Source organism: Dendropsophus ebraccatus, chromosome 15 (assembly GCF_027789765.1).
Source record: "Dendropsophus ebraccatus isolate aDenEbr1 chromosome 15, aDenEbr1.pat, whole genome shotgun sequence".
NCBI classification, from domain to species: Eukaryota; Metazoa; Chordata; class Amphibia; order Anura; family Hylidae; genus Dendropsophus; species Dendropsophus ebraccatus.
In genome coordinates, this window is record NC_091468.1 from 34,472,380 (window position 1) to 34,486,854 (window position 14,475).

The 14,475-nt window shown below is 43.1% G+C and overlaps 1 protein-coding gene across 2 annotated transcripts in view; it reads right to left on the reverse strand.

The window, feature by feature from the left end:
• The window catches only part of LOC138774574 (heterogeneous nuclear ribonucleoprotein L-like), a 48,062-nt gene that overhangs the window by 27,670 nt on the left and 5,917 nt on the right, over positions 1-14,475 (reverse strand). For both annotated transcript variants that reach the window (XM_069955588.1, XM_069955587.1), the window contains exons 2-4: positions 4,139-4,257; positions 1,901-2,138; positions 603-690 (exon numbers count right to left, since the gene is read on the reverse strand). In XM_069955588.1, coding sequence (XP_069811689.1) covers positions 603-690; positions 1,901-2,138; positions 4,139-4,257 — 445 coding nt within the window. The remainder of the gene's footprint in view (positions 1-602; positions 691-1,900; positions 2,139-4,138; positions 4,258-14,475) is intronic.

Sequence of the window (14,475 nt, forward strand, 5' to 3'; positions counted from 1 at the left end):
AGATGGTGTGAGAATAAAGTAATAAAGAAGGTAAGATGGTGTGTGTTATCTGTGTCAGTAATAATCTGATGCAATATATTCTACAATGAAATGAAATATGTATATGTAGGCTTTAAAAACAACTGGTTACTATAGAACAGCACTACCTAACACCAGCCCCAAGGGCGACATATATCCCTTGTGTGGCCTGAGCCCCAGTGGAACATGACTGCTGATGTGCAGCTGCTTATCCCTGGCTAATGAACAGACAGGAGACACCTGTATACCTAACTAGAACAGACAGCAAATCTGTTCTACTATGGTGGCACTACAACATCTCTGCCATCAGGAGTTTATGTGTATATACCTATGGGCTTGTTATTATTGGTGATCAATGTTCTCTCCATAGATAAAGGACAAATTACAGAAGACATGTTTTATAAATGTTGTATTTTCTTTTGCTGGGTCTAGTCTATCTAGCAAAACAAATATGGTTGAAAAGACAGACCACAAGTGCCACACTGTAAGCTGGATGTACGTGTGCACAGACCTACCCCTGTGTCCTACAGATTCATCGGAGGCCTCCATAAGGTCTCAGATTTATCCCCACTGTTATAAAGGATATTCCACCATGGCTTGGATTCCATTTCTCTTAAAGATAACTATTCGTTCCACTTTTCCTACCGGATTGCAGACAGAGTAAAGAACATCCTATGAAAGAAAAAAAATAGTTAATAGAAGTATAAATTCCATTTACAGAATGCATGACTGTTATCACAAATAAGTGAACTGAATCTGACCTACAGCCATCACACTTGCTTCACAAATCTTCATGGACCCGCTACGGTGGTTATATAGAGTCACATTCACCTTGCTGGCCTGACCCCCCAACCTCATAAGAAGCAAATGCTGGGAATTCAATAAGACTGTTCTGGTATATGTATCACATATATTATTCACATGTGTCGTATGGTCTGACTAAACTCTGCAATGCTATATCTGATCATAGAGGATGGGTCTCCCTGAATCTCGAGCACTTTTGGGTTAATCTCAACCCAAGCATGTGGCATTTGAGTACCAGTTGGTGCAGAAGTTGGATGCAGCCCTAAAGAGTATAGAAAAACAGCAATGTTTTCCAGGCAGACAGAGTTGCATCCAACTTCTGCAGTCACCGGTACTCAGATCCCACACGCTAGGGTTCGAACGGACCTGAGCATGCTCAAGATTTGCTTATCTCTAGTAACTTCCAAGAATAATGCACCTTGCACATATCTGTGACTATTGTTTACTACTGTGTACAGTATATGGACCTATTAAAGTCTATGGACCTATGAACACGACCACGGTCCCTGCATTTGCCCAATCTAAGGGCCCTTTTACACGGGACGATTATCGTGAGAAAAATCGTTATATTGTTCAAATTTCAACCATAATCGTTCTGTGTAATTGCAGGCAACGATCGAAAAATCGTTCGTGTGTCGTTGATTGTTGATTTAGATCTGAACCTAAAATTATCGTTAATCGTTCGCTGTAGTTCCACATTCGTTTGCTCAGGTTCCACATTTGTTCACTAATCGTTTAGTGTAATTGCACATTGTTCATTGTTTTGCTGGGATCAGTAAACGATCATAGTAACTATCCCAATAACGATTGTTGTAACGAACGTAACTAACGACCATCGTTCTGTGTAATACGGTGAACGATTTCAGGTTAACAATAAACAATCTCGTTTGCAATCGTTTATCGTTGTAATAGGACCCTAAAGGTCCAGACATGCAGCTGGGACTCCTAAACTTTTACTGCCCTCCTAACCGTGATTTTGTGCTCCGCAAAGCACGTGGCCTAAGAATCTACAATGGCAGCAAGCACCTAGTGCAGTTCCAAAAGTGCAGTCAGTTATATTTGTATTACTCAGACTTACCACTGTGATGGGATAGAGGGGGTTCTGGATGGAGAGAAGAAGGACTTTATTCCCACCAGAAGGATCTTCAGTGTTTGCTGGTCTGGTAATCCGTTTGCTTGTGGAGTAGTTGAAAAATGCCTGCTGTCCTGCTATGTAGACTGGTTCTTTGCTGGCAAATGTCACACACTTCTTTGAAAATTCTGTGTCCTCAAATTCAACCAGAGCTTGCCGCTTGAAAGGCATCATCATCACATAGCTAAACAAGGTAAAAAAACAAAAAAACCCAAACAAACATAAAATGTATTTGCTTTTTCATAGATTACAATGTCATTAAGACAGGGTTCATTCTTTGGGCGGAGGGCAGAATCTGCCTGACCACAGAATGGACCATACCCTAGCACTGAAAGGGGCACTGGCGGAACTACCGCCGTAGCAGCTGCTACGGGGCCCCGCCTGCAGCACCCGGCGGTTGTTTGGGGTCCGGGGGTGTCCCGGGGATTCCGGGCGCAGTGTGGCTCAGTGTCTGCCGGGGAAAGTACTTCCGGCGCACGGAGCGCGCCCGCATCAGTCTAACAAGCGCTCCTGTGCCGGAAGTACAGGCCGGCGGTGGACGCTGAGCTCCCTGGTACCTGTGCTACCCCCCTTGCCACCAGGTACTAGTGAGCTCAGCGTCCGCCCCTGGCCTGTGCTTCCGGCACAGGAGCGCTTGTTAGACTGATGCGGGCCGACGGGGAAGTTAGATGAGTTGTGTTTGTTTGGGTTTTTTTATATGCTTTGCAAAGGGGGATAATACAGGGGGCATCTATAGGGGGATAATACAGGGGGCATCTATAGGGGGATAATACAGGGGGCATCTATAGGGGGATAATACAGGGGGCATCTATAGGGGGATAATACAGGGGGCATCTATAGGGGGATAATACAGGGGGCATCTATAGGGGGATAATACAGGGGGCATCTATAGGGGGAATTTATGGGGGATAATACAGGGGGCATTTATGGGGGATAATACAGGGGGCATTTATGGGGGATAATACAGGGGGCATTTATGGGGGATAATACAGGGGGGTATACATAGGGGGATAATACAGGGGGCATCTATGGGGGATAATACAGGGGGCAGCTATAGGGGGATAATACAGGGGGCAGCTATAGGGGGATAATACAGGGGGCATCTATAGGGGATAATACAGGGGGCATCTATAGGGGATAATACAGGGGGCATCTATAGGGGATAATACAGGGGGCATCTATAGGGGATAATACAGGGGGCATCTATAGGGGATAATACAGGGGTATCTATAGGGGGATAATACAGGGGGCATCTATAGGGGATAATACAGGGGTATCTATAGGGGGATATACAGGGGGCATCTATAGGGGCATAATAAAGGGGGCATCTATAGGGGGATAATACAGGTGGCATCTATAGGGGAATATACAGGGGGCATCTATGGGGTATAATACAGGGAGCCATCTATAGGGGGATAATACAGGGGCCATCTATTGGGGGACACCATAAGGGGCATTTATAGGGGGACAATATAACTGTACTGTAATTTATATGGTGTACAGAACCTGTGTAGAGCTGAGTGTGTTGATGGCGTAGTGGTCGATCGAGGGGGGGAGGGGGGGGGGCCCAATCAAAAGTTTGCTATGGGGCCCAGCCATTTCTAGTTACGCCACTGGAAAGGGGTATTCCACTCAAACCTAACTTTTAATATGTTGCTGCCCATGGTGAGACTAACAATTCCTTCCTGCTGCCTCTCCACTGACAGATGTTGTTGGTGGAGATAATGGTTGGATGTGATTTTAACCAGATTTTGGTGAAATCCAGCAAGATGGCCCTATTTTACAATAATTTGCACAACTGTAGTAAAATAACACTTTTGCCTAATTTAGCAAATTGCAGTAAAATCACAGCAACAATGGATCAAATGTGTGAACACAGCCCTGCACAAGAAGAACTCCATAGACTTAGGGTCCATTTACACAGAAAGATTATCTGACAGATTATCTGCCAAAGATTTGAAGCCAAAGCCAGAAACAGACTCTAAACAGAGATCAGGTAATAATGGAAAGCCTGAAATTTCTCCTCCTTTCAAATCCATTCCTGGGTTTGTCTTCAAATCTTTGGCAGATAATCTGCCAGATAATCTTCCTGTGTAAATGGACCCCTATAATAGAACTCGTCTTGAGCAGTGAGATTGAAGTGGTTGCTGTCTAATGATATTCAAGACAAAACATGAAGCCTACCATATGGTGCCAAATTTAGTCAGTGCCTCCACCAGGTCTGCTTCCACCACAGACTCACAGAGCCCTCGGACATGAACAACTGGAGAGACTGACACTTTGTGATGATTTCCACCTCCATCCTGAAAAGAACATGAAAAGAAAATTCAGGAGTTAATACAGCAAATCTCTTCTATTAATACAAGGTCACAAATGGTTCCCTGTGCAAATGTAATGCAGATACATCTGCCAAACAGAAAATTGTGCCTGGTGGGGATTACCTAACAGAAATCAGGGGAAGTACATAAACAAAGCTACTGCACATCAAGGGGGACATTTATCAAGACGTCTCCATCAGGAGAAGTTCCAGTGGATTCTGCCGTTCGTACCTGCTTGTGGCAGCGCGCATCTCCGCCCATCCCATACACTCAATTCTATAGGTGGGCGAATTCCGCTGTCCACCAATAGAATTGACATGTCAATTCTTTTGGCGGAAGGCAGAATCGGCCCAGCCATAGAATGGTGTCTATGGGACAGGTGGAGATGTGCGCTGCCACAAGCAGGTACGAACAACAGAATCCACTGGAACTTCTCCGCGCGGATTCCATAGCGTGAGCCCACCCTTTCCGTGGCGTACGCCAGGGGCGCATCTTAGTAAACGTGCTAAATGCTAAATTAAACCTCAATGCTACTGTGATAAGCTGGAAAGTGCTTATTATAGTAAAGAGAAGCTGTCATACTGCAATTCTGGAGCGTCTTTCCTTTGATCATTATGTGATTTTGTTCTTCTGTTATTCCTTTTAGAACATAACTCCCAATTCAGTGGCAGGCGCAGAATTCCCAGAACAATGCAATGAAATATTTTAAGAAATTTTGAATGGAAAAAGTTTTAATAAATAAAAGTATTCCCAATGAATCAGTAGCGATATTGTATTCTACTGACCATGCTCTATCTGGGCAGACCCAGAATCATTTTCCAAGGTCACTTTTAGAGGCCAAGATGCCACAATGACAACTTTGTTCCTGGAGTATAATAGTGTTTCTCTATATGCACAACTCCTTCATCCCGGCAAGCAATGGGTTGGACTAACACTAAGCAAACACAGAATAACCTCTTAGTATGCCATAAATGTTTATTGTGGGAAACCCCCTCTGAGTACAATGGCCACTTGCTAATATTTGCATTAGATTTAAATTTTGCGGTTTTACTAGCTTGCCAAGTGCATGCTTAGATAGAGATAGTCAAATAGACTTTACAATATTCATGATGTCAAGAATTCAGATCCACATTAGACGAGAAATATGGCTGGATGCAACTACAGCTTTATAGTACTTTCCAGGGTGGATCACATTAGGGGGTACATTAACTAACGAGTCTAATGTGTTCAACTAATGGGGATTGGTGTATATTTTGGACCAATATTTTTTGACTGATTCATTAAAATGTAGCACTGCCATAGTGAATGTGAAGTAAAAAGTCGCAGAATGCAAAAAATTGCGCAAGCATATTCACCTGTTACTGACCAGACGTAAGCCTGCACCTGTTTGTGTCGCAAATGATAAATTGGGCGCTAATCCCAGATTATCTGAACATTTGGGTGAATACTCGAAACAGGCAGATTTAAAAAGAAAAGTTGCATCTAAAAAATATTCGCCCATCAAATACTGGTTCATAAATAGAACTAAGACCAAAAATGGGTGAAAAATCCAATTATTCACCTTAAAATAGGTGCAAAGCCCTTGACAAGGGGTCACACATAGTGATATAGAAGGTCACTGTGGGGGCACGCAATAGCACGCACACACACAGCCTGCTGCAGCCATAGCATACACACACACCCACACAGCCTGCTGCAGCTATAGCACCCACACAGCCTGCTTCAGCCATAGCACACCCACACAGCCTGCTTCAGCCATAGCACACACACACAGCCTGCTGCAGCCATAGCACACACACACAGCCTGCTGCAGCCATAGCACACACACACAGCTTGCTGCAGCCATAGTGCACACCACACACACACACACCCTGCTGCGGCCATAGCACACATCCAAACAGCTTGCTGCAGCCATAGTGTGCACACACACACAGCTTGCTGCAGCCATAGCACACATACACACAGCCTACTGCAGCCATAGCACACACACACACACACACAGCTTGCTGTAGCAATGGCACACACACAGCCTGGTGTAGTCATAGTACAGACACAGCCTACTGCAGCCATAGAACACTGAAGAAAAACACACAATCTTCTCCCAGAGAGAAAACCCCACACTGAGGACAGAAGTTACACCTACACTACTTATGTCTTCTCCTCCTCCTCTATATTACACAGGATATATTCATATTACACTGCTGCTCATATACAGTCATCCAGCATTCAGGAAGAGAACAGCACAGATCTCCCCCCACACAATGGACTCTTTCAGCTCAGAAACAAACTGCCAAATAGTGACCGACAACTTTTCCATGACCCCCCTTATGTAATAGGGCCAGTGTCCTATCAGAATGTTGCTCATAATATATATTCATGAGCAAAACTTGTAAAATTCATATCAAAATTCAATTCTACATTTTTTTAAGATTTTTTTTAAAGCTGCAGTCTGAGTCGGTACATTTTTTTCCGACTCCAACTCCGACTCCAGCCAAAGCTAGCTCCGACTCCAACTCCAGCCAAAACTAGCTCCAACTCCGACATTGGATGAGCATGCTTGGTTGGCATCTATTGACGTCGAGGCGCTCTATTCGTCCATACCACACGGACCAGGTCTAAGAGCTGTTGAATTTTTTCTTAGATCACGTGGGTGCCAGTTTCAGGCACACAATCAGTTTATCTTGGAGTTGACCGAATATGTCCTTGCCCATAATTTATTCCTCTTCAATCAGAAGATGTACCACCAGCTCAGGGGGGTGGCGATGGGGAGCCCTTGTGCCCCCACGTTCGCTAACCTCTACCTGGGCTGGTGGGAGGAAGAGCTTGTTTTTGGTGAACTACAGTCCCATCTTGTTCAGCATGTGGGATTATGGGCAAGGTACATAGACGATATATTCCTGATTTGGAATGGTCGTCGAGAGGAGTTTGTACAATTTGTGGATCTACTCAATAGTAATGAAATTGGACTAAGGTTCACTTTTGAGATTGAGAAAACACAGCTGCCGTTTCTAGACCTTCTTATACAGAGGGGAGAAAGTGGGAAAATTGAAACTATCATATTTAGGAAACCTACTGCCACCAATGCGTTGCTAACCTGGGATAGTCATCACCCTAAACCTCTTAAACTAGGGATACCACGGGAACAATATTTAAGAGTTAAACGAAACTGTTCCAACCCAATTGAATATCAGAGACAGGCAACTGCCCTAAGGGAAAGATTTAAGGAAAGGGGATACCCAGATCCAGTTCTGAGAAAGGCATATCAGGCGGCTGGTTATTCCAGGAGGGAAGAGTTGTTGGTACCTAAGAAAAAGCAAGAGGAAAAGGGCATCACCAGAGTCATAGGCACATTTGATGCCGCATCCAGTGAGGTTCGTAAGGTGCTAGAAAGGCACTGGGGCATCCTCCTCCTGGATCCGGACATCAGAGAAACGATCAGTGAAAGGCCCCAAATCACTTTCAGAAGGGGGCGGAGTCTACGTGATAGACTGGTTAAAAGTCATTATATTCCCCCACAATCCCAAGGTACTTGGCTAGAAAGGAAAGTAGTAGGTACCTTCAAATGCAGTGGATGTGTAGCCTGTACTTACATAAAGGTCAGTAAATCGGTGAAAAGCAATGTGACAGGCAAAGAGTATCTAATGCGGGACTACATCAACTGCAGAACCAGAGGGATTGTGTACAAGGCTACATGTGATTGTGGTTTGGAATATATTGGTAAAACGATCCGGGAGTTTCGTCGACGCATTGGAGAGCATATACGTGATATCATAAATCAGACCGATAAACCCATTGCGCAACATATAAATACGGCTCATGCAGGAGATACTGCTTGTATTAAGTTTCAAGGATTGGAACTAGTGAAACCCCCTGTTCGTGGTGGCAACTGGGACAGACTTATACTTCAGCGCGAAACGGAGTGGATATTCCGGATGCGCATGGTCTTTCCCAGTGGCTTAAATGAGCAGCTTACCTATGCCTGTTTTCTATGATAAGAGATATGATTGGGATGTATTTTTTCCATATAATGCCCCGAACTATTGTGGGATTGCTGTTTCCTTTTATATCTTGCCCCCCCTCTGGTTTCCCGCTGCATCTCCATCTCCTATTGCTTCTGTAAATATCTGTATGTAAATATCACCTGGTACTATGTAGTACGTTGTTAGGTTGTAAATAGCAAGTTACTGTATATAGTTCAGCTCATACATTTGCCAGTGTCTGTAACACGCATTGGGTTACTATCCCATGTAAATCTCCAGACAGTATATCTTTAGAGCGACTGTTTTATGGTCGCCTAGTTACAGCGGTCACATGATTATTGAGCTGACGGTCCCCCGGAAGTGACGGCTGTGGAGCGCATTGTGCGTTCCACTTTACCGGAAGTAGGAAGTGACGCGGCGGATGCATGTTGGACCGCAAGGTATTTGAATCTCCATACTGATGAAAGGTGGACAGGAGCCGCACACTTATCGCCGCCCGTTACCTGAGGCCATTGGGCCACGTGAGTGCAGTAACCCTAACCTATTTGGGTTATACTGCTTTAGCCACATTATTTTGTTTTGGATATATTACCCACCCTGTCCGAATACTGAGACCCCCCTAATGAGTATCATTACGAAACACTGGTGTCAGGAGTGTATCTAGGAAGGGATACTATAGGGTGAGTGGCGTTAGGGGTAGCACGGGGCAGGGGCCGCCCTTTCTAGGGCGATCACCCCGCTACACCCTGAACGAGCAGGGATAGTGTGGTGCACCTATAGGGAGCTATAGGGACTGTTACTCCCACCACCTATCCACATACAAGGATCTGCTCCTATGTTAATTAGCCTATGTACGGACGTATGCACTTTATTTAGATGGTTTACATGACGTTTTTATCAGTTTATTTATATACTGTCTATGAACTAATTATACTGTGTTGACCGACGTCTTTATAGGCTATTACTATATATATATATATATATAGGCGTGTGGACTTCGGGTCCGAATAAGTGATGGTGGAGGTTTTTTTTGTGCACATTATGGTGTTAGTATTTTTTTACATTTAGTAGTTAATAAAGGTTAAGTTTTAATAGGATCCTAACTGTGATTATTGTTTATTTTTGAGGGTTCCTTATATAGTCAGATTATACTTTCTGGACTATTCTGTGATTACTCGTGTAAAAAACGTCAAAATGATTGATTGCTATATAAAATTAGCGATATAGTAGAGAGCGATTCTAACATTACATTCACCAATGAACGATCATTTTGTGGTCGTTATAGGGTCACTAATCAATTGCGGGGAGAGAAAATTGTTGTTTTTTCCCCAAGCAACTGAAAGATTTCTTATTACAAGGGCAGACTGGCAAATTATCAACGAAAGACCAACAATGATTTTTCGACATGCTGAAAGATTACAATCAGAGACAATCTAAAGATTTTGCGTTCGTTGTGGGCTTAAGGCCCTATTCCACTAAACAATTATCGCCCATATTCGGCCAATAATCATCCCGTGGAATAAAAGGCAATGATCACTGTGATCAAATGACTGTGATAGCAACGATCTGCTGCCGTCGCTCAGCAGATTAGGAGCGGTGGCAGCAGTCCTCCACTATTCTCTATGGGCTGCCCAGACGATCTAGCCCCCCCCCCTGCATCCCCTCCCGCACTCACCCGCTCGCTGCCGCCACGTGTAGTAGCGAGGCTGACAGCGCTCGTTTGCTCCTCACAGTCGGCCTGTGGAATAGGGGCTTTACTTACGGCTGATTTGTGCCGATTGGGCTCCCAGGGATGCTGTACAAACCTCACACATGGGTCTCCTATCATGTAGGAGGTTGCTGACTCTCTAGCTTCATATTTGCAGGAAAAGGAGTCCATAGAAAGTATATAAAAGAAAAGCTACATATACTGTAGATCACTGTAATAGCTTTATAAGCGGTACTAAGAGTGGTAAACGTGGCATGCAGGTAGTTATCAGTACAGTATACCCATGAGAATGCCCAGGATATAGTAGCACTATGTGCAGGTAATGACTGTTTATATTTGATATTGTTCCTTTATTGCTGTTTGCTCTTGATGTTTACAGAGTAGTTACTATTGTTGCCATCTCAGTGTTATCGGCCTTAGATGCCAGCTGTCTACCACCTATAGCCAATTACTATTTGATAGATGCTACTTTCTGGGAATAGGTAACCGATTTTATCAAAAAGCAATTAAAGAAGAACAAATATTTGCTATAAATCACTTCAATCTACGTGAGAAAATGTCTGGGCACGGAAACACTGCTGCTTGTATACAAGTAAGGCCGTGTATACACATGGGAAGAGTCATCAAGCAGAAGGACCTTTGTTGCCCATAGCAACCAATCACAGCTCAGCTTTTAACTATATCTAAACTCTGGTAAATTGAAAGCTGACCTGTGATTGGTCGCTATGGACAAAGATCCTTCCTACTGCCTGATGAATCCACACCAGTTTTTGGGGGCTATTTCTTTGGAACATACAACATCCATAAAACAGGTCCAAAAAATAAAAAAAAAATTATCAATGAATTTTATTGAATGGCAAAAGTTCCTACACAGATCAGTTTTCTGTCCACAGTTATTATGGACAAAAAAAACTAAATTTTTATGTCAAATAAACATATTTTGGGACACATTTGGCATGGGAACATAATAAAGATATTATACTTACCTGCCCCTATCTGCACACCCCCGCCAGCCTCTGGTCTCCTGTTTTCGTCCAGTTACTGTCGTCACAACCTGCTCGGCCAGTCAGTGATTGTAGCGTTCTCCCGCCTCAGTCACTAACTGGCTGAGCTGGTATTTCTCAGCCTGATGTCACCACATCGGGAGATCCAGACCAGGACACTGGCATGGTTAACACTCTGTATAGACTACAGACGGTGTTCTTTGCGGCTGTACAGAAAATAGATATGTTTATTTTGGGCGGCCGCTATTCAATGACAAAATAGATTGTCCACACAATGTAAAGTACGGCTCCTGGCCGTGCTTTACATTGTGTGCTATGGCTAATTGGAGTGTGGGCACACCTGAATGTGCCCGCATTCCGATTAAAATGAGGTGAAAGCACCCTTTCTGTGACACACTCTTTTGTGATGTGTGAACATGGGCTTAAAGAGGTTTTCCAGGCAAACAAAAAATTTAACAACTGCCCCCTATATGTTAAAACAATTTTTTTTAAAAGATATCTGCTTATCTCCCTCACTCCCCTTCTCCTCGGGCAGTGAGTGATTGCAATATTAACGGGGAATAGCTTAAAATGTATTTCACAAATTTAAAAGACACACAGTACTATGATCAGATCTCATGCAGTCTTGCTGATCTCTCAGGGTGTTTTAATTTTTTTCGGCTAGTGAGAACAATCAAAGTATTGAATGCAGTAAAGAGAGACGATATAGTAACAGAGTTATACGGGGAAGTGCTGTTTCCACTACCCTTGGGCAAAACAACTCCATCCCCACAGATGTCAGATGATCCATCCTTCAATAACTCTATTCTGATTCATGCAAACAGCAGTTGTTCAGAGAAACAGATGCTGGTGTTAAACCGGTCTGAAGAACATTGGCTATATCATAACAATGGCTCTTGTCAAAGGGTGGGATATATTCGGCAAAATTCGGAAAGCAGGAAAAATGGACAAGTAAATGGAGTGTCTGTGTCAAGGCCAGATGGCTAGAAAACTACAACCACTTAGTCAATCGCTGGTCACAGCGTTGTCCCATCTTGGCCAGTGATTGACTGAGCGGGCAAGTCCTGCTTTGATTGCTCATCTCATAGGCAGGGAGAAGAGATAAAAAACAGAAAAAGCCAAATGACAGCTGCAGTAGAATCTGCAGGGGACTGTGGGTAGGTAAGTATAGCTTTTCTTTTTTTATTTATAGACAGCCCAAGCAACATACTAATGTTTGAAAAATAAAAGGAACACTTCTTTAATAGCTACCAAAAGTGTTCAACAGAAAGGCAAGTGGTAAACTGGAAACAGGGTCACGGGCTTGTCTCGTCTGTGAAAAAGAAAAGTTACTATGGCCTGCACACTTTGTCCCCACCCTCACATCCTGGAAGGGATACTTCTGAGATGTGAAATCAGAAGAGGTTGGTACAGGGAAGCAATAGGCTTCAGCTGTATTCTGGCCCAGAAACCCCTTCAATGGTCCTTTTACACGGAACGATTTATCGTTCGAATTTGCACGATAACGATCGAATTTGAACGATAATCGTTTGTATAAACGCAGCGAACGATCAAGCGACGAGCGAGAAATCGTTAATTTTGATCTTTCAACATGTTCTCAAATCATCGTTGATGGTTCGCAAAAAAATTCGCAGATCGTTCAGTGTAAACAGTCTTTCAACGATTTCACCTATGTGTGAGATAGGCTTAAGCGATCGCAAAACGATTTTTCTGTACGATGTATCGTTCAGTCTAAACGCTGATCGTTATAAAAAAAACATTGTTCATTCAAAATTGTTAATCGTGCGATCGGGCGAATTATCGCTCCATGTAAAAGTACCATAAGGTGCTGACTTAGCTTCCAAACATGGGTACAGCCATAGGCCATAGGCCGTATCCACGTTTCCCATGTTTTCCCTAGGTCTGCATCGAACTTCCTCAGCCAGCGCTATTCGAATGTCAAATGACTGAATTCAAGTATGCTCGAATAGCGCTCATCTCTACATGAAAACAATTACGTGTAAATTGGCTAATTAAGGAAAAATATATTAACTCCTTCATGCTATGAGAAGAATCTATCCATCACAAGCAAGAGCTTCCTCATGACGGCTAATCAAAGTGAATGGGAATTAAGCTGCAATAACCCAGCCGCTACCCAACGTACAGCGCTTTGTGCCCGCGGCTCTGTTCGCTGTGTTTGCACCATAAAATTGGAAACAGCATAACTACAGGGGTTCATCACAGCCAAGTCACATGCAGCGTGACTACTACTACTACTACTACAACCAGACATTCAATTACAGAACTGCTGCCTTTGCAGTTTGGTACGTCCACAATGGAGATGCTAGAAGATGGAATGTGGAGAGTCCTCAGAGTTACCAAGCAAATACTTGAGCTGGTTCACGACCTCCAAGAATGTGCATCACTTGCTTCACAAGCTTTTCTTGGAAGATGTGAAATGTATGTAAAAGTCCAAACTCTATGAATGGAAAGGGAGTGGTGGAAGCTTTTAGTTGGGACTCGGACTGATCCCCAGGTTAAGAAGCTTTTTTATTACAGACCACAGAATGACAGTGCAATACTGTTATGTCAGGTGAAGCATTGCTTGGCTAGCTAGCTAATCACTTTAATGCAACCTAGAAGCAAATAATCTAATTTAATTACTTTGCATGAATAAAACAGTTTCCGAGAAGACGCCATTATTTACTTTAATTTTACATGTCTGAGCTGAAACAGGACCTTGACATTAGCCCAGTACAAGGATAAGAAATGTATACAGTGTACACAGTGTTCTAAACTACATTGCCTCGCATAAGCTCAAAGCTAAATTATACAAGACCGCTCAGTTATTGGCGACATCTGTTTGTTTTTTCTTATCTTTACCACAATGTATCATATATTCAAGCCACATTGGTTAGATAGACAGTTCTACACAACTCAGAAAATAATGCCATGTGTTTTGTAGCATAGGTGAAGGGCATGGCAACAGGCACACTGTCCATCAGTTTTACAGGTCCGCCGAAAACACGGATTACAGATGCAACATGGATGCAGCACAGACAAATTTTTGTGGACTGCGGACATAATTTACAGTCATGAAAAGCTACTGAACGTGTGACTGTAGCCTAAAATAGACTGCTATTATTCTAAACTTTATTGTATCAGCCTTTGCCAGGTCCAATATTCTTGTTTTTTGCACTACTATTATGATAATAAAAAAACGATATAAAACAAACATTAGTCAGTACGGGGGTATTTTGAGGGGGTAGTTTCTTCAGAATCTCAATGAATTACAAAGATTGTCTCTTTCCTAATTGTTCTGAACCCTCACTTAAAGGAGAAGTCCGGCAAAATTTTTTATTAAAGTATTGTATTACCCCCCAAAAGTTATACCAATTACCAATATACACTTATTACGGAAAATGCTTATAAAGTGCTTTTTCCCTGCACTTATTACTGCATCAAGGATTCACTTCCTGGATAAAATGGTGGTCACTTTCTGGATAACATGGTGATGTCACTTCCTGTATAA